General features: G+C 38.4%; 1 protein-coding gene across 4 annotated transcripts in view; it reads right to left on the bottom strand.

Moving 5' to 3' along the window:
* Positions 1–21201, bottom strand: part of RGS12 (regulator of G protein signaling 12) — an 87433-nt gene extending 66232 nt beyond the window's left edge. For 2 of the 4 annotated variants that reach the window (XM_056347824.1, XM_056347814.1), the window contains exons 1-2: positions 21062–21200; positions 12874–14820 (exon numbers count right to left, since the gene is read on the bottom strand). In XM_056347824.1, coding sequence (XP_056203799.1) covers positions 12874–14730 — 1857 coding nt within the window. In that variant the 5' untranslated portion in view covers positions 14731–14820; positions 21062–21200. Of the gene's footprint in view, positions 1–12873; positions 14821–21061 lie in introns of all 4 variants that reach the window. The other 2 variants (XM_056347841.1, XM_056347831.1) reach the window with 1 other exon arrangement.
* Between the last annotated feature and the right edge of the window lie 487 nt (positions 21202–21688).

A 21688-nucleotide genomic window follows, 5' to 3' on the forward strand; every position in this document is an offset into this window, starting at 1 on the left:
CCCACTGGAATGATAGTTCCTGTCTTTTTGAGCAACTTTTAAAATCATCTGTTCATCCAGGCAGGTACCACTGAGGTGGTTCACACTCAGCTCATACCTTACAGTCACTGCAGTCTTTCCTGTCTAAACTGAAGGCTTACACCTAATGCAGTAATCCGTGTCAAACTATGAACTCCACATTATCCAGTATATGTTTAAATAGTGGAGATCGCCATACACAATTCTGGGAAACTAAGATACACAACTATAAAATATACACTCAAAAAAGTTTTGAAATGGTAACATTACAAATTGAAGAAAAAGGAACAAACTGCCTCAAGACAAATCTAGTTAGACTGCACTGAGAAGCAGACTCTAGATAGGATTAATTATCACCAGATGCCCCATTTTAGAATTAAATACTGCTTACCTATTTGTGGTCAGAAACATAAGAAAGAGAAAGGAGGGTGGACAAAAAACAGTTGTAAATTGTGTGGTAGTGGAAAAGAGAACAGTAGATTAGTATCCAATCAAAATTTTTATCTACAGTTTTTGACATTCTTATACAAAACTCACCACTGAGCCCTGGACAGAATGATAAAGATAAGTGCAGGAGAAAAAAAAAAAATATGTGAGAATAAAACAGTGCTTAAAGAAACCATTACAAAATGTAAAAATTCACATTTCCCCAACTTATCTGGTTAACAATTGCAATTAGGAAAAGGTTTTCAACTGACAAAAATCTCTTCCTTGCTCTGAAGAATCAAATTAATAATCTAGGAAATTAAAGAAGACATTCACAAACTATTCCATTTCCTGGTAACAATGCTAATTTCATCTTTTCTTGACTCTATTCCAGATATTCAGACTATGAAGGCAGATCTTCTGTAGATCAATTTTAAAAAATTGCCTTGCATACACATACAAATACAGAATCATGTAGCTTAGGCAAATAGCAGCAGCATTTTGGCAAGTGTTCTTCATAGGACTCTGAAGAGCTGGAAATAAAAGCATCCATGACCTGAAGAGAGAGCAGCCATTGAAGCTAGAACGTACTAATCAGTATGGGTAAAGCAATCCACGGTATTTGAGCAAGAGAGATTGCTAGTGCAATGACTGATATAAATGTAAATTTTGTGGTCTGTTAAAGAAATTCTCTTACTTCTGAAAGTCTTTATTACACTATTGAAGACATATTAAAAAACATTAAATGAACCTAAAAAAATTCAAAATGGTACACTGTATGACAAAAAAACCCGCTGTTTCATTCACTGTTAGCTGCCAAATTAAATCACTGAAATTTGCTACATGAACACTGGTCTATGTTTTTTTTTAAATACAGATTGCCTATAAACCCTAGAACTATTTACTATCCTATCTTCAAGATTCTCTTCCAGAAACACTGTCTTGCTGAATCTGTAACAGAAAACTCTAAAAATATCTAGATATTCAAGAAAATCAATGAAATCCTATCACAGGACAGTATTAGAAATTAAAACATCCATCCGATAGTTCACCAAGTATCTTCATTTTAGGAATCCAGAAACAAACAGAAAGGCACAGAAATTTGTGAAACAAGTTGATTAGTGAAAAGCATGTCCTACAGCAATACATCCTCTGTGTCTTGCAATGCAGACACTTATAACCCTGCTACTACTATTATGGTCAAAGTACAAAAGAACTTATCTCTAAAAGCCTTTACCCTGTCATAGTTTGGCAGATGGAGAGGAAAACCAACAAAGATTAAAGGAATTAAGACACTGATGCTCTAAAAAAAATCCATTCCTTTTTCTATTCGTGTAACAAAGTAAAAATTATGAACTAGCATGGACTGAAATACCAGTTAAATGTTTAATCATAAGAGGAAAAGCAGGACAATGAATGGGTCTGCATAATTATTTTTTTTAGTATATGACTAGATCACCCCTTTTCCTTAGGCTAACAGGAAATGGCAAGTGCAAATACACTCCCCTGAAATAAGCAACAATCACTGACCAAACTATAGTCTTTCTTTCCTTTCAAATACAGGGGTTTTAATTTAATTTTGAACCTGCTTATTTGGTCTTGTGGATGAGCTACCTCCTAATCCACTTTGACAGGAAAAGCATTAAAAACAAAAGTCACCAGAGAAGGATTGATACAGCAGCAGTTTGTGAATGTGTCCAAGTAAGAACAGTTTCTGTTTGATAACAAGAAATGTGTACAAGGAAAGTACAAATGAGAAAGTGGGAAATGTATTTTGTATGTTAACAAGACAGAGGGAGTGAAGAAGCACGACTCGTGTCAGACTGCCGACAGAAGGAACAAAAATTATCCAGTTAAAGGTGACCTGCACAAATTTAGCTCTTCAAAGACAGAAAGAAAAAGGATGGAATCTTAGAAGTAATTTTAACTGATAAACAGGTTAGGCAGCAGTTCTATATAACATTATTTTCAGCAGCTATGCTAGCTTAAGGACTTTGCATGTACCTCTGACCATTCACACCAGCTCCCAAGTTGCAGCAGGCTGCCCCCCTCCTCTCCACTAACAATAAACTATGGTTTACAACATGAAATAATCCTGTTTCTAACACAGATCCACAGTCATGCCAACACAACCGATGACTCTCCTTGCCAGCTTTGGCCTGAGAGTGACAGGAACTCTTAGTACTACCAAAGAAATGCAATGTGAAACTATGATAGTCAATACGATACTCTAAGCCTGGAGCTTGAGTGCACAGAAGCAAGTTCATGAAACTATCAATTATTCAGAACCCAAAGCAACCAAACACCTTTAGAAAACATCTTCAATTAGCTTAAAGGAATTACCAGCTATAGCATGAGCTGTATCATGCCCTTTCGTATTCTTGCAAATGCACTTACCAAGCACTGTAACTTTTTAACAAACTGTCACACATAACAACCCGAAATTTCCCATTTTGTATTACACAGTCTTTGTGTCTTCCTACAGTTAGATGTGGTATTGTCCTCTCATCCAAATATGTGGATATAACTAATAAAACAATAAGATTCCTCTCCTCTGGTACAACAGTTTAAAAGCTGGAGGAGCAGAAAGGAGGTAGCAAGGAAAGGGCACTGGCAGCTTTTGGTGTACAAGAGGGTAAGGAAGTGGGAGATTTTTACTAGGTGTTCAAGCCTCCCGGACAGTGACAAAATACAGGCAGCTGGCAACAATTAATCCAAAAAAAGGAGGAAAAAAGGAGAAAGAAAAACAGTGAGGCTTAGGCCAGCTTTACAACATCTAGCAATTTTAATCTTTTCATGGAGAAAACAGTTTGTGACCTTGAGGGGAAACTAAAAGGGCTAAATCTTACAGGACAGAGATTTTGGCTGCGGTGTGGAAGACCAGGAAGAGGGAAAGGTAAAATATAAGAAGAGGAGCTAATCTAAAAGGTTAAAAACACCACTAACAAGCCTGATCATCTACATTTACAGAAGGATGCTTTCAAAACTGTTTCACAATGAAAGCCAATCTCACACGATTCAGAGGCATCTGAGTGATTTTTTTTTAAAATATTTGAGGAAAAAAGCATAAGTAATTGAACGCCATGAACAAAGTTATAAGAGCTCTACAACAAAAATATAGTTACTGGTATGTAGTAATTTTGATAGAAATTGTTTCTGTCAAGCAGGTTCTATATAAGAGCAGGTGGAACATACACAGGAACTATATAAAACCAGAAGTCAATTTCCCAGGTAAGCATCTCCCTACACTAGAAAGTCCTAATAAATTAGATTCTTTTAACAAAAGCTCTGACTATGAGCACCTGTACGAAAAGTGTCAATTTGAGTACTCATTTCTGATTAATTGCCTCTAAAAAGCACATAACAGAAGGAGGGTGCTTATATTCACAGATTTTATCTCAAAGGAGAAAAAAAATAACAGCACCAATTTAAAAGGCCTCAGTTTAAGAAGCTCAACTAGATACAGAATTTGCTATGTTCTATGTGTCACAGAGCTTAATCATACTAACTATAAAATCTCAAATTTTAATGTGTTCTACTCCTATTACCAGCTATTGAAGCTGGAGCAGCAGTTCATCTTTACAAAAACGCCAGCTTAAGACTTCAGAAAGAAAGCTCCTAATTTAGACCTTTCTGAAAAGGGATGGGAAACAGGGATGCTACAGTAATAACAACATGGTGCACAAAATCTCAAAAAACAGTGAAAGCCTTGGAGGATTGTAGAACAAAGCAGCTGATACAAATATTTTCATCAACATTAGTCTCAAATCCTCCTCTGGACCACTTGGCTTAATCTTCCTCTGTTGTCCACTACCATCCCCAAGTGCCCATTCTTCGGATTATGGGTCCTGTTAGCAGAGCGACCACCCTGCTGAAGCAATGCAGTCAGACTGTAGGCCATCACCTCCCTTTGCCCCTCATCCTATCAGCCAGTGTCACACGCTCCTCCACCCAAAAACTGACAGCACAGACTTGCAGGACTTGTAAAGTGAGGGTCTGTGGGGCCTGAGAATGGGATGGATTGAAATATCGGGTACGCTGGGTTAGGGCCTCTCGTACCTGAAAGAGATAAAACAATCTGGGAAGGAAATGGGAGTTTGCTGTGGTCCAGTCCCCTGGACCATAGCAGGAACAGAAGCAGTAAGTCCTGAGGTACAGAAGGCATGCTGATAAGAGAGGGCTCCATATGCTATAGAACAAAAAAGAATTAAGTAACACCCTCCAGGCTGCCCCACACTGCTGCCATCATCATGGATTGGTATCACCTCAGAAAACTGGACTAGGTGGGGGAGGTCTAGCATCATTCAAACTTTACTGACAGCTTTTCCACAGCCTTTAATTCCTGTAATGATTTATATTTTTTTTTGGCACCAGTATGACAATGGATTCAAATGGTATCACTCACCATTACTGGTCAATGGATCTGGTCACTTTTAAGAATACCTCTTTATTAATCATTTCACTGCCTTCCAACCATTACAGGGGCATTTTTAATGGCAGTTCGGCCCATAATATAATAAAGAATGATGTAAAATTTCATGTAAGATCTCTGTGCACTCTGGGAAGACACAGAAAATAGGCTGTCCTGTCACACTGGACATCCAAGTAAATGAAATTTATTGCTTGTCTCCTGTACTAAGGATAATAAGCACAAAACACTGACCGCCTACATTTCAGTACTAGCCTAATCCCTTTTCAAACAAAAAAGCACACATGCTGATGGCATTAATGCAGATGGAATAGTAAAATCATTTTCTCAGTATAACAAGATAACAGTATCCTTTATGAGTTGGAAGCCTATTAATTGGAAATTGCAGAGGAACAAAAAGATCCGAGTACACTAGAGGAAAACGTGGAGAAAATTACAAGTACACACATAACAAGTGGCTCGAAATCATCTTGAACATTAGGTAAGCATTAGCTGGGAACATTAAGTCAGTATGGCCCAATAATCAGTAACAATCAAAAAGGCAAATGAAGATTCATGAGAAAAGTGAAAGAAATCAAGAAATAAGTTTTATGACTACATTGCCTGCCCACTGCTTATAATACTGGTCAACCCATACCAAAAGTAATATAGCATAACTAAGGGAGAAAGACTAAAATTACAAAAAACTTTTGCATGGGAGGAGACTAAGCTGACTTCTGTTTGGAAAGTAGGTGACTGGTGGTTGAGGTTTAAAACAAAATAAAATGCCTAAGAGAAAATAGACAGTAAGATTGTTCAGTATTTCTTATGGCAAATATTAGCAGGTATGAAATGAAACTATATAGAAGTAACAATTATGTACTGTTTTCTTTCCATGCTATTAAACTGCAGAATATACGTCAAGTGATACCAGGAATGCCAGAAGTACAACTGAGTTTAAGAAAAAACAAATTCAAGAACAAAGGTCATTACACACAATGATATGGATGGATAGTGCCTCTACCAGAGGAAAGTCTCTAAACCACATGCTGCTGCAAATTAGGAGATTTTTTTCACTGTTCTTCTAGGATTCCTCTAAGCAGCTGCTCCTGGATGGTATCCAAAACAGAATATTGACCTCAATATTGGATATCTCATTTGATATATATATGGATGTTTTTACTGATTGATTACAAAAGAAGTATTAACCATCAGTGCTATGTGCTATGCAAAAAGTAATATGTTAAGAGGTATTTTGGGAAGTTACTGGCAATAGAGACAGGAAAATATATTTTTGTATATTTTTGTATTATTTTTGTATTTGTAATTGTATATTACAATTACACAAAAGCTTGACCAGGAAATCAGCATAAAATTTTGGCCACTCAGCTCCAAGAAAGAATTTAAACTAGAATACTTACTGAAAGAGCTACTAAAGTTATCCAGAGAATGAAAACCTTACTTCCCAGAAGACTGAAAGACTAACTGCTTTACATCAAACAAAATTAAAGCCAAAAGAGAACAAAAAGGTAAACACTGAAAAAAAGACTCAGATTCACTAAAGGAGTCACTAGCAGCAGAGGAAATGAGTATAAGGTGCCCATGACTAGATTTCATACTGGAAAAATCAAAACAAGTGTCTAACATTGTAATAGAAATGTAATACATTTCTGTAGAAGGCTGGGTGCAAACACATTTTTTTTCAAGGTACAGCTGCTAAATGTATGGGAGGCATGACAATACATGACTGCCTAAAAGACCTAAAATTTGGTTGGATGATGCAGAAAATCCTCCTCTAGTACTATCTTTGCAACTTTCTGATGTCTTAATGGCAATTTTATTGATGGGATTTATTTTCAAGTCTTTCTCTTGAGGCTTCATTTTTCCATGTTTATGTTTAGATACTTCAGGCAAGTTTTAGCAATTCCATATTTATCTTTGTTAATCAAAGACCTTTGATTCCATACTGATGTATTTCTTCTAGAGTGAAGAACTGCTCTTTTACACTCCTTTTTTTCTCTACATCTTCTCAACTGCAAGGAATTGGGGTCTATCTTTGTATAACTGAAAGCTCAGACAATAATGTTATAATCTTCTATCTCAAAGCTTCTACATTTAAAACTTAAAATAGAGCCATTTTTATTATTTCAACTCATTCTGTGCTAATTATTTTTCTCGACACTACTTTATTATGACTTTTGTTTCTCAAGGTGCTACATTCTTCTATGATTTTGCAACTCAAAACTATCTCAGAAATACTTACGATGCCAGCATCTCCCCTTAATTTTCATGATGTTAATTGCAGTCCAAACCTACACTTGATCTAGAAAACATTTAAATTCAGGTATAATGAAAAAATCTAAATCCCTAGCACGTAAATTTGAAATGAGAAAATTTCACAAAGTCAGCATTGCTCTACAATCATTTACTTTCCAGATTTTACGTAATTTCTTTTTCAGAGAAAAACACCCACCATTATTTTGGCTTTTTATACATTTTTAAAGATCCTAGAACTGACCACCTTTTAAAATTTTAGAAGATTACAATCATATGAAAAGGCTGAATTAAATTACTGAACGCTTAATTGCTTTTCATTTTCTCATAGGAAATGTATCAGAGGACCGGTTTCATATAAATGCCTCTTTCCAGATTAATTCACATTAGCACATTCTCAAGATCTAGCTTGATGTTTCAGATTTCAGTTGAGTTCTCTTGAAGGTATATACGTACATCTCAAATCAGATCAAAGCCTGTAATTCCAAAGGTTCACATTAAATTGCACAGTGTAAGAATAGCAATCCAGCTGCCATTAATTCTGCTTTATAAACAGCTGGGGTGGAACAATTTAAGCTAGTGATCAAACAGAATTGCAGAGGAAAGGGAAAAAAACATGTAATTATACAACAAAAAACAAATATGGGAACCACACAGCTTTGCCAACATTGTCTTTGCATCTAAAATATCTGCCTTTCAGTTACCAACATTAAAAAATGCAATTCTTGGATTTGAAGCAAATTACAAATTTTCACAAAAAAACTATTCCATTTTTAACTTGAACAGTGTATATTTTTCAGTAGTACTTGCTTTGGAAACAAGGACAACTCTGAACTAGTTACAGTTAAACTTCTGATGAAAACAGAGTAACAATTACAGTAAACCAGAAAATATATCACCAAGGAAACATGCGTTAATGAACCCCTCAGTATTGCTTACCTGTCTTCTCTCTTCTACATTTTTACAATATTTTCAATAGCTTAAGTCATGAAGGTTACAAAGCAGCTGACTTTTGGTTTAAAAACAAAAACGTATTTGCAATACTATTGTCCAGTGAGTCTAAGACAATGAGATGATATATTTTTTTCTTCCTCTAAGGTCTACAAATAGGATCCGTTTACAAATTCACACTTCATGAGCGCAAGCAATAGTATGGTCAAGATAGAAGTCTTAAAACAAATGTGAAACAGAAAAGGGTTTCTAAAAATCAATACTCAAAATTTTAAAAGGCTTTTTAATTACCTTGTAATTTACTGTTGTCATATTCTTTTGGAATAAACCTAGTACCCAAATACTAGTTATTAAGGTCAGGTTGTAAAACCTCTCTCTTGTGATCTTAAATGTTGTACTTGCCTCCACAATACAAAAACAGACTTTCTTTCTACAAAAAGAATGACGAGACATCAGTGCCTAGGATTCTACCCTCATGGAGAGTAAACTCAAAGACTAAACAGACTGTTACAAAGCTTTCCAGTGGAAAAAGGAGTATTTTCCCAGTAAGACAATTTAAAACAGTAATGGGTAGACATATTTTTGGCCAGGCACTAGCCCAAAAACAGAGAGTGAGGGCTGAGCAAAATCAAATGTATTATATTCATTTAGTCTAGAGGGAAAGAAATGCTTCCCTGTGCAGCAATTTCTCAAGTTCCTTGCCAATCCTAACATCCCCTGATGTTTTCATATTGTTTATGGTGCTTTTCTTTTGCGTAACCCAAAATCATGCAAAAGGCAGAGTAGGTAAGTGACTGGAACTTGGAGTGCTGAAGAAGATGGAAATAATGCAACAGCTAAGTCAGTAGAGCACAAAAGGAGTAACACACAAAAAAGCAGGAATTATTCCATTCCCACTGAAAACATAACTCTTGATCTGCTCCTTGACCTCATTAGCCTACCCACTATGAGTCTTACAGCAATTTAGAAGCTTCTCGACACCAGAAATCTCCTCAGTCATTCTGAGGTTGAAAGCCACCTTAGTTTCCACGATCTGCCTTTTCAGTGAATTTCAGCAATATCACCAGGCCTCCCACTATTTGTTTTGGTCTAAGGCTTACAGAATTCGAGGATCTAAAAGACAAAGACCCAAAATGTCTCCTAAGATGCTTCAAAAGAAATCTGTTCACATGAAACTTCTAAGAAATATGGGAAATGTGAAGTTCAGTACAGGAAGTAATTTTAGAGGGTGCACAGGGCCAGAGGTACGTACCTTCCAGTAAATCTCAGAAGAGATAGAAGAGAACTAAAATTTCCCTGGTTTAGTTCTCCTCTTCCCATGTACAACAACCATTTTAAAACCCAAAGAATAAAACCCAGAAAAATAGAGCAATTTTATGAGTTCCGTGATTTAGGGATAAATTCCTTATAACATTCTAAAGCAAAACAAAAAAACCTCATGCTATCCAGTAACATTTAATCAAATTAGGCATTTCTAAATTTTTCAACTATTCACACTTTATACAGACCTTTAAAATGCTTTGTAGCGGTGAAAAGAATATTTTTAAAGGGTTTTTGCCAATTATTACAAAATTAACCACAATTCTAATTTGTAAGCTGAAAACTTTATCATTAAAGGGAAAACAAAACTCAGAAAACATGTTTACTTCCTTGTAACCTAAGTCTGAAAGGCCATACCTATTCCTACCAACAAGAAACATTTCCCATGTCCAGCTCTGAAAGTGCAATTTTAAATAGGTATGTTCACTAGTGCTTTCTCACATCTGATCATGTTCTGTACCATTCACAAAGGTTTTATCAGTGCACCTATAAAATCAGTTTATGACCCTCTTACCCACCACTAACACTGTATAGTAACAGTGTATTTTGCTCAGTTACATTTGTTGTGATCATCTGTTTAACTGCACAGCAGTTCTGCTAGATCAGAATTGCATTCAGGAACTCACATCCTTTCCCCAGCATGTACTTAAAACTCCAAGGAAGACGATGCATAATATGGATGTGCAGAGTCCATCAAAAAACTCTACTTTGGTAACCTTTTCTCCCTCTGGTGTCTTCTACACACTCCCACTTGTAGGATGTATTACCATTCAGTATCAACATAAAAGACAAAACCCCCCACCTTAATTAAAAAGCAATTTAAGGACTGCTCTGCTAAATGAAGCATTACGTTCAGCCACTAGGTTGTAAAAATATTAATGTAATCCTACGTGGCCATTTTATATACTTATTCCATGACTGGAATGTGTCTGAGCATGCTGTGTGAAATCAGTCCTTACCACTTAAAAAGGTCACAGGAAGCTGAGGACACATAGTTTTCCAGAACCCAGCATCTAATCCATCTGAATAATGTTTTAGAATTAACAGTCTTACCTCTTCTCTTCACACAAAGCAAAAAGAGGGTCTGAATTTCTAATTATCATTATTTATGAAAGCAAATTAGTGCTCTAATATGCAAAAACATAGATTTTCTCTATTTCTGCAGTACTTAAAGAAGTACAGAGGTACATTCATCAATAATGACATCCCCTGACTATTTTTCATTAAAGATTTAAGGTAAGAACATAGTACTACTTCATCTTTATGAATTGCTCTGAATAATGCTAAGTGCTTGCAACTCATGCTTGCAAATGATTTCAAGACTTCCATGAGCTTTTCTCAGCAGTTTCAGTAGCCTTCAATAATACTGAAAAACAAAATAAAAATGCAAAAGAGGTTCTATAGCCTTAATGAGGAGACTAAATGCTAAAGCCACGTAGGAACATTTTAAATGAGACTTGCAAACAGATTTGTTATTAATCGAAGAAGAGAATGCCTATTTTATTAGTAAATACACTTAAAAGGGAAGACTGAGACATTTAGTGTTGGAACATATATACTGGTGTATACTGATCTGAATGATACAGTAGGTGAAATATTATTATTGTTTACCCACACATAGAACATCTTCCATCTTAAAATGTAAAATTGTCTATGAGATTTTCATTGGCATATTCTTGACTTCCATGAAATAAAAGTTTCAAACATTTCAGGAATATTTTCAGTTTTAAATCTCCCAGGGGAAAAAAAAAATCGAATTCATATTACTACCATGAATAACACTGCAGACATAAATTTGTTGCAGAGACTCTGAAGGAATTTCAACAGCATCCCATGCAGCTGGTCCAGTTCCCAAGGAGCACTTGGGACCAACATTCAAAATGCATCTGCACCAGGTGCTGCATATAAAAAGGCCTTTTCCCTGGTCCACCAGCAAAGAGACAAGGAGCACATAGTCTTCAGAGTAGCAGATAGAATTAATGGATAGGTAGTTTGGGTGGGCAATGTTTACACATGAAACGTTTCCATTTGGATAATTTCTATTTGGTTTTTGAAAAGTGTGAATCACCACCTATTTAAGATGACTTGAAATTTATTACATTATTGTGGGTCTGGAAAACATTGCTGCCTGCAGCAGTCACTTCACCTTAAAAATATACTATTATATATACTAGTTCATTTTTTCATTTTCAGCACAAAAAGCACACAAAAGAATGTATGAGAAAGTTGTTGGCTTCACAGTGCAAGAAAAGCAATAAAAATTAATTTCTCTTTCCACACCAAAATTTTCTGAAGTTCTTCATTCTAATCCCCAAAAACTCTATGCATCTATGCCTGAGTGTCACACCAATGCAAAGATATTGTTTATAACAGTATGAAACAACTAATGAATCTCTACTGTAATCCACTTCAGCAGCAGTTGGATATTTTTAACCAGGTGAAAAAAACATTTTTTTCAAAAGCAGACTTGGATAGCATGATGGACAGTTGAATCAATCATATAAGCAATACTTCCTCATGAAAGGACAATGCTTCTTCAATACTGTTCTGGAGTTTAAGGTTGTGTCTTTCCCTGGAGTCGACAAACGTTTTAGATACAACTGTGCTAGTAACTCGTTTAGTTTAGCACAAATGGCCTCCGCTTTACTAGAATCCCAGCTATAAACAACATGAAATTAGTTCCCTCAACAGCAAAACCTGTATGTGACAAAGCAAACGGTACATAATTATGTTGGATACCCCTCCCACACTTTTTACATCTTCTCACTGTGGTTTATAGAAGCCTAATAGTAGACAAAACAAGTAAATGAAGCAGGAATTTGGAATAAAATCTGAATTACAGTTTACTGGCAGAATGTCAGATTTGTGACTTAACAGTGGACACTATATTCACCACTAACAATTATCCTTTGACGTAGGTTTAAATCTACTTGGATTGAAACGTTTGACAGAGCAAATTTTTATAAAAATATTGTCTCAGTTAAAGTTAAATGTGTATAACACAAGTTTTTTACTAACGATTAGACTACATCTCTATAAAAATAGATATCACTAAAATAATACCATTTGCAAGCCAGCCTTCTATAAAAAAGGAACCAGACTGAAGATGCAGACTGTTTCCATTCTTTTGCTGCTGGAGGTCAGAAGGAACTGAAGTTGCTAGAATGTCATGTCTCCTTTTATTGCAATGCCACTGCAACATTTGGAAACAATGAAGAGACCAGAAGAAATGTGAGAAAGCTCTAACAGACAACACTTCCCACAAACTTACAATTCCAGAGCTGCAGTCAATTAAAACAGGAATATGCAAAGCCTCAGTGAAGGAGAAAGAACTATATTATTTTCTTCATCTGAAATTTTGTAAATGATAAAATACATGTTTAAATTTTAGTGTGCAAATATTATGGTGTAAAAATACCATAGGCTGTTGGGCATGCATTTTTGTTTTTTAGGAGCCAGCATCATTACATTCTTACCTTTTTATCTTCTTTAGACTTCCTGATACTGTGTGGAGGGGCAAATTTGTTCTGCATGCAAAACATCTTCTTAGACCATTCATTTTTATGAGATTTTAACTGAGGCTGACCAAAGCTGCCATCAACTCTGTACCTGTCAGCTGGAATCTTACTCATTGGCGGGGGAAGAGTTCCACAGTTAACACTTGACCAGCCATCCGTAGAATCAGTGTAGGACTCCTGGTCACTAGCATTTCCATGCTGCCATTCTTGTAAAACATGCACAGGCAACCACCTTTGATTGCCTATGCCTGCAGCATTTTTCTTTGATGGGGGTACTGAATTTCGGGAGGAAACCAGGGGAACTTCAATACGAGCAGAAGGACTTAGGTGTTTGCTTACATTTTGGGACTTATCATTCTGAATTACTTCTAAAGGAACATTTCCTTCTTGTTCATGACAGAAGCCATTCCAATGGGAAGCAGGCTGATTTTGTCCCCTTCCTACTGGATTTTCCCACATGCTGTTAGGAATGTGTTTACTTGGATTGCTCCCTAAATCAACCACCAAAACCCTATTATTCTTTTCTTCTTGGTTAAAATTTCCAATTCCACTATCACTGTTACTGCTTGTACTATTATTCTGATGAGCATCTGCATCACCATCAAGAAAAGCTCTTGCACGCATTCCCTCAATCAATTCTCCCATATCCCTATACAGGACAGAAATAAACTGAAGAACAGGTAGAGATGACGTTGGGAACTCTAGACAGCCATTTGTGTCTGGATCTGCTGTACATTCCAGTCCAAAACGTCTTGCTATGCCCTGGTGAATTTTATGGTGAAATAGTTCAGGATCCACCATAAAAACATGGCAAGATGTCCTCAGAACACCTTCATCTTCCAGAGCAAAGCTTGCATCATCATTTGTCTGCATTGTAACTAGTCCAAAGAATCTTCTATCATCTGGGCAAACAGCACTGAATGCCAGTTTCTCTGCAGGATATTCTGCCACTACACCGGATTTGTCACTGCAGAGTTGAATACAGTCATGCATTATCTTCATCATCACTAGTGAATGGATTTTTTGTTCTGCTCGCAGACGTCTCATGCATCCACGAATAGCCTGCAAGCTCTCATTTTCCAAATTCGAGGTTGTTGAAGGAAGTTCAATCGAGCCTAGGTAACCTACAATCATGGCAACATTTAAAATGCTTGCATCTAATCCAAAGTCTTCCACACTCTCTAGTCCAACTCTAAAAACGGAATCATCGTTCAGGACTTTGGATATTTCTTCCCTTGACAGCAGGTTTGGATTGCTTACACTTTCATTGCCAGTTTCAAATTTAGTACCAGCAGAAATTGAAAACGACCTTTGTTTTGGTGCAGAATTATCTGCATGACCAGCACAAAGAGTAGGGTTCTCAAAGATCATGTTGAAAATGCCACCGGACTGCATTTCTTCAACAACTTTCTCTGCTCTGTTTATACCCAGAGCTTTAGAGTCAGGTTTGGGTTTCAGCCACCCCTTCCCATCATAAAAACCAACTTCTTCATCACTTGAACATGAATCCATATGACTAATCCCTTCAGCAATGACCATATGCAGGACTCCAGAACATTTTCCTATAAGTTTCACTACATCTTCATGAGAGGCTTTTTTCACATTGATTTCATTAACTGCAAATATCTGATCTCCTGCTTTAAGTCCAACATAATCTGCAGGGCTTCCTTTCATAACACAACTAAGAACACAAGGAGCTTGTCCAGAAAGGGTAAACCCATAACCTGCTCTTCCTCTAGCAACTTCCACGCTTCGTATCCGAGAAGCGGCATGCATGTTGAGTCGACGTTTGACCGTTTCCCCTGGTCTATACATTTTGGGGTTTTTTCCTGAAATAGGAAAACTTTTATTTAGTCTCTTTTCCTGTCATGTTTCAAGAGTATCACTTCTTCATCTGATGAAGCTCTAAAGAAAGAAAGAAAAAAAAAAAAGGACACTTTAATTCTCAGTCATATTTCACGTTTTATAGCACCCAGTATTCCCTTTAGCGTTCAGAAACATTGCTAGTGAACTCTACCAAAAACTACTGCTAGAGAGTCAACACAACACTCAAAACAATTTGAAAAGGACAGGTACCACAGTCTTAATTTTACTGATGAAAAAGCAGTAGCAAATGCAAATAAAGTGGCTGTCCAAAATAAGAAAGTAACTGAATGGCAAAGCAAAGAACAGAATCTAAGTCTTCCGATGTACAGCCAGTGTTTTTATACTACAGCATGTAACATCTTCCCAAACTCTACCACACTACCTACTATTCAATTAACTTCTGGATTACTGCCAGAATACCACCAAATTTTACAGCACAGTGAAAATCCTGGATGAAGCTCATCTGTCCTTTCCCAGCAACATAAAAATTAGAGCTCAAGTGTGTCTATTTGGCTACAGCCCACCCCACATTATACTCCATGTATAGAAACAGGTACCAAATGTATCCATGTAAAACAGGTTAGAGAAGTTACCCCTAGAATTGCCTTTATCTCTCCACTGAGTGACTATAAAGGCAGAATAAAATAAGTGTCTCAAACTTCAACTTTTGCGCATACATTTCAGTTACATACACAACAAATGGCCACTCAATCATGTATTAGACCAAAGGTATCCAAAATCAGATTTACTTTGCTACACCAATCAATCTACTCAAAAATAATGTCAGAAAGCAAACAGTATAAAAAAAATGCATTTCAGTCAGTCATTCCAACTTCAATGTGTTTCAGTTTAGCCTAAAATTTCAAAAAAAAAAGAGGAAGAAAAAAGGAACTCCACATGCTGCCAGTATTAATCTCAGCATGACTTTACAATTAAGATAAAGCAGCTTTATATGAACAGCAAGAAATAGCAGATTTCATTACATTTTGGTGTTGACACTGAAGTCTGGATGTGTTGTTCCAATTATATACTCAGGTAAATTCCATTGGTTTAGACAGGGTTCCTCCACTAAGCAGGTTAAAATGAGTAATGTCTTAACACAAAGAATAGAAATGACAACTTGTTCAACTTTTGAAACTATACCCTTGTTGCATCATATGAACTTTTACTTCCACAGGTCTGGAGGATGACTGACTGAAGTAGCAGGAGGACTACAGCTACATACAATTGCAATAAACTCAGTCTGATTAAGTGAGAACTAATCTGAAAATAATTACTGCTCTGAGCTGGTCCACAGGCTTATTCATAACTCAGTCACACTGTAACATACTTAAAGTGTGTAAGGTACTCAAAGCAGGTATCTTGTATATGTGGGCAACTTTTTAGATAAATACACATAAATATATATACACACATGGAGAGACACACATTCATCATATCTAAAGTGTTAAATTAGTGGTGTCCAATCTCCTACTTGCATGGAAGAAAAATGACCAAGAAATCCTTCTGATAACTGCTCTCAGCTACAGAAATAACAAAAAACCCCAACCACACTCAAAACATGATGCAATCCACAGCACACTACTTTCACAGTATTTTTGCCTGGGATAGACCAAACAGAAAGACCGTAACTTCAAACATTCTACACACACACAAAAATCAAACACAATTTAGGATCAAAGTCTTAACTACCTAACTATATATGAGCTGTCCGATTACCAAATTTAAAAACATCACTGTTGTTTCTTGAATATTCTGCTAAATACTCAACTACAGGATGCGATTCCCTTAGGACCCTTCCAAATCCTAAACAGGACATCCTTCAAGATACCAGAAGACATCCACTTGGCTGTACTTTGAGTTTTTTAGTTTGCATTTTTTTTTGAACAGAGGGACATCAGGTTTTTATGTCTCCATCTGCAGCTGTGACTGTTCAATGTAGTATGGTTTTTGCAAATTGTTTTAATATAGCAATTATCTAGCTTAAATAACAACAGTTCCCCTATAATTTGAGGAAAAAAACCCAAAAAACTTAGCTTTAAGAAGTAATGAAATGTCACACTTAACCTTTAAATGGAAATCATAACATAAGAAGTGCTCTGCAAACATTTCACCAAACTCACACATTGCTGTAAAAGACCCCTGTCAACTTGCATCCAGTCTTGTGCCTTAAACATAGTGACCTTTTCCTGATGAGGCTAAACTTGTGAACCAAGAGATCACTGTGCATTCAGCTATCCCCAACTAGGTCTGGTACTTTCTGAAAATAATAACTTCAAGACATAGTTCTCCAACCAAAAAAAACCAAACCAACAAATGCCCAACAGTAGATAAAAACCTGCTATCTAGGAGCATGAATACATACACGTTTTAATTTGTCTTACAGTGAATAATTTTGTTCTCAATTGTCTGGAGAATAGCCTAATGTGTCCCTTGGGTACCCTCCAAAACCATGCTGCTAACCAGGTCAACACAAAGCACTGTAGCAACTGGCACCTAAAATTGTGCTACTAGCTTGCAAAAGGAAAGGAAACAATTGAAAGAGTATTAGATTATAAATACTCTGATGAAAAAATATAATAAAAAGCAGTCATTACCAAAAAAACTTAAGACTCAATATTGTAATGTTGAAGAGCCTGATAAAAAAAAAAACAAACAGATTTTTCCAGTTATCTTTCTAATCTATAAAAAATACCCTAAATGCAACTATAAAAGTCACACAATGAAAATACACTTAGTCTGCTCTTGGGAAGCACTGTCTTACCTCATGATTCCACATTTGCTATGACAGGCCTTCTAACTCTACTTGCAAGTCAATTTATTTATTTGCCTTCATAATCTATGCCCCTTACACATCAAGCATTTATTCCAGATGATAACTACTGATAAGGGAACATGATTCCCAAACCTGACCACTATAAAAACAAAACAGCAGGCTGCTAATACATTACTTTTATCTAATGATGCAGTCCCAGAGGTGTGAAGACTTTTAGCTATTAATATATTTGTGTAGTTTTGTGAGTGTAAAGTTAGGAAGTAATTCGACATTAAAGGGTGTTTTGCTATCAATGTGTATATATATTTAAAAAAAAACACCAACAAACAAACAAACAAAATCCCCACAAAACTGCATTACATCCACTGTAAAAGCCATCTCTCCCCTCCCTCAGTAGCTGAATATTATTGTGCACTTTTTGTGCTAATCACACCCATGACAAATAACAGCTTATTATATTTATAAAGGAAACTGCATGACAAAGGACAAATGCAGCTCTTCTGTAAGAACCCTCAACATTAAAATATGTTTTACTGCAAAAATGGCATGATAGGCAAATGGAAAAATTACTGAAATAGTGTTTCTCAGAACCAGAGAGATTCCAACAAAGAACAACTCACAAATTGTTAACAAACTAGTTCAGAACTAAATTATCAAATTACCTAATTGTCTAAGTTTTTTTTTTAATTTCTTTGCAGATTTAACACCTGAAGCTAAAGAGATGTTGTACAAAAATGGCACAAACTTCCACAGTTTCAAAGTAATCATACGTCTGAATATCCACTTCCTGTAATAAATTACAAAATGTATAGTGCTTCCAGTGAAACAAAGACATTATTCATCATTTTAGCTGCTTTGTGGGCGTCTGCATGTTTACCAAAACATGCAATTGTTAGTGACCTATATAACCTGTGATAACAGTCACAACTAACCAAAGATAAAATTGAGCTGTTGATTTTCAGGTCAAATTAAATACCAAATCTTAACGAGCCTACCAATCATATACTAGTATAATTACAGCACTGAATTTTACTAATTTGATAGCAAAACTACATTCAGTCATACACAACAGGTCAGAAAAACAGTTACACCACAATACTACCCATGGCCAAGCTTACTTTGACTTTCTGCTATCATTAAGCATGATTAAGTAAGTCTTAAAGAAAAAAGTCTGTACAATACCAGAATACATCAGTGACTATTAGTCAGGAGTATATGTGCATTTTATAGCAGAAAGCAGGCCTATGAAAGCAGAGTAATTTGCAATGCACAGTAACTAAATCTCAATAAGAGTTTTGCAACATTTCAATATACTTAATAAAAACACTGAAAATACAGAATTTCTAGTATCATTTGGAGAACATCAAAAATATAAAATACTATCATTTCAGAAAATTCATCAAAATTTGTTCCAACACAGCTTAGTAATATGACACAAAACAAATACAGTTTAATAAGTACGAAATATTTCACAGGACATTTCAGACAGAAACACTAACATACACATTAAAAGTTGTTCAAGTATGTGAAATAACATAATTTGTCCAAGTACATCAGCTTTGTCACAGAACTGCAAAACAAAAAGAAACACTCCAGCGTTCTGCCAGCACACATTCTGGTCTACCATTTCAATCAATTATTTTGGGGGTATAAAACACCCAGAAATACCAGTTACAGTTGAACTGTAGTTTATCCCAGAAATACTGCATTTCTTCATGTAATGTTTTTACACATCCTAGCGTAAGTGCTATCTTTTCATGTCATTTTCAAACCCTCAAGAGAAAATAATGCTTATTTGCTTACTTTCAAGGTAGAGGTGGTTTGTTTCCTGCTTCTGCTCTTGTTAACTCATAGCAACAAAAAGAACAGAAACAGAAGGCATACTCCTGCTATAGTCTATGTTAAGACTATAACCTTGTTACACAGAGCAGTGAGGGTGCATGAAGTTTAAGACTATATTACTGATCACCAGTTCATTTTGAAAAAGCCTGACACTCAGCATAACAGGATGCATGGTAATGCACTGCTTATTATTTTAAAAGCAGATAACTGGTTGGCTTCGCTGTGTTTTTTTAATAGTGAGACTGTAAGAGGATAAAGCGTGCACAGAGAAGAGAGCCTGTTCCCTCATCCCGCACACACACACACACCTTGAAGTGCCGCAAAACTTTTCAGCATGGATGCCACTCGTTAAGGCAGAACTGTCTTTCACAAGTGATGTCACTACAAAGCACAACTGAAGTTAATGAAATTTGAATTCCACTCACTATTCAAATGTGGTACATGTTTACAGACAAGTTACACAAGAAATATAACAGCACAACCTGTCTAAGACAGCTACCAGTTGTTTGAGAACTTGGGCTGAAACAATATTTTAATTAAAAAAAATCTTATCAGCAATTCACAATTGGCAAGACATACCATTATGTTTCCTGAATAAGCAGCAACCACTTTGCCAGAAAACAAACAGGCATACCTAGCTTGATCGTTCAAAAAATACTGACTTTAATTAGTAACAGCAGGCTGGAAAATAGTTGTTAATAAAAACTCTTCTCACACCGAAGCCAGCGTACAAAGTGCAAGGAACACAAATGGCGCATTGGCTGTTCTGTCTTGACAAGACCCATGCGACTAAGGACAAAGTTTTCTAAAGCCACTACATAAACAGTCATGTGTTTACAACGCAGATTAATTTATCTGCTATATTTAAGAAGGTGAAAAGGTGCTTTGTTGGTAGTTTGGCATTTTGTTCCCCCCCCCCCCCCCCCCCCCCTTTTTCTTGCAAATACGTTCCAAACTGCCGGGACGCCGCGGAAAAGGGCAGCATTTCCAGCTGAAGGCAGCGACACGCGGGGTCTGCTGAGGGATAACAGCGGTCGGGAACAGGCTGGGCACGGTTCGCAGTCAAAAGGCAAGAGCTTGGCGGGGCACGGCCAGCTCCCGCCGCCGGCTTCCCGGGGCGGCACAGGGGGGCGGCACAGGGGACCCGGCTGCAGCGGCCCGCCGCCCCAGTGGGGAGGGGGGGGGTCCCGCACCCGGCGCTGCCCCGGGGGCGCGGAGGCAGCCCGCGGGGCACGGCGACCCGCAGGCCGCGGGGCGGGGGTCAGCGCCGCCGCTACCCGCCCGCAGCAACGGTGCGCGGGGCAGCCGCTCGCCGGGAGGGTGGAGCTGCGGGAGGAGAGACGCGGCACCTGAGCCCGCAGGGGCGGTTTGAAAACTCAAGCGGTAAAAACAGAGGGGAGGGCACGGGGCACCCCCGGGACCCCGCACCCCGCAGCGCTGCCCGCCAGGGGTCGCGGCCAGCGCCGCAGCCCAAGGGGCGCGCAGAGGGGGCGGCGCGGGCGCTGCCCTCCCCCTCGGCTCCCTCCGCCGCGCTCCCCTCCCCCCTCAGCTCCCCTCACACCGCCCATCTGCTGCCGCGCCGCCGCCGCACCCCGAGCGGCGTCCCGGGCCAGGCGCTCGGCTGCGAGGGGGATGGGAGAGCCCCCCCTTAGACCCACTCACCTCCGTCCCCCAGGACTCCGGCTACTCTACTGAGGCACCAGCTCCCCGGTCACCGAGGAGACGGGCGCCGGGGCTCCGCCACACAGCGCCACGGCCACTGGCTGCGCGGAGCTGTCAGTCACTGCACTCACCCGGCAGGGGTGGCGGTCGGGTTCCCGGACAGAGAAAGGGGAGAGACAATACCCAGCGCCAGAGAACTACAGCTCCCGGCGTGCCGTGCAGCCGGGCCGCTCGCCGCGGCCGTGGGGCGCGGGCCGCGCGGGGCATGCCGGGACGGGTAGTTCCTCCGTCTCGCCCAGCCGCCGCGCCAGGGCGCGGCGGGCAGCGGGCGCTCCGCCCCCTCGCCTCCCGCGGGCGGGGAGCGCGCACGCGCGGGCTGACGGCGCCCTTTCGAACGGCCGGCGGCCGCTGAGGGGGCGCGAGGTGAGAGGTGTCATGGTCGGTATCGCACGGCAGCGACAACTTGTCAGTGCGAGGACAGAAAGTGGAGGCAGTCCTCATATAAACAGCGCGATGGTGTTAGGCGGTGGGGAAGAAACTCGTTGTAATAACCTGTGGCATTGAGAAGAAGGGGCAGGTTGGTCAGGGCAGACAGGCTGGCACTAGCTTCAACCGTTAAGCTATCCA

Source organism: Falco biarmicus, chromosome 1 (assembly GCF_023638135.1).
Source record: "Falco biarmicus isolate bFalBia1 chromosome 1, bFalBia1.pri, whole genome shotgun sequence".
Classification (NCBI taxonomy): domain Eukaryota; kingdom Metazoa; phylum Chordata; class Aves; order Falconiformes; family Falconidae; genus Falco; species Falco biarmicus.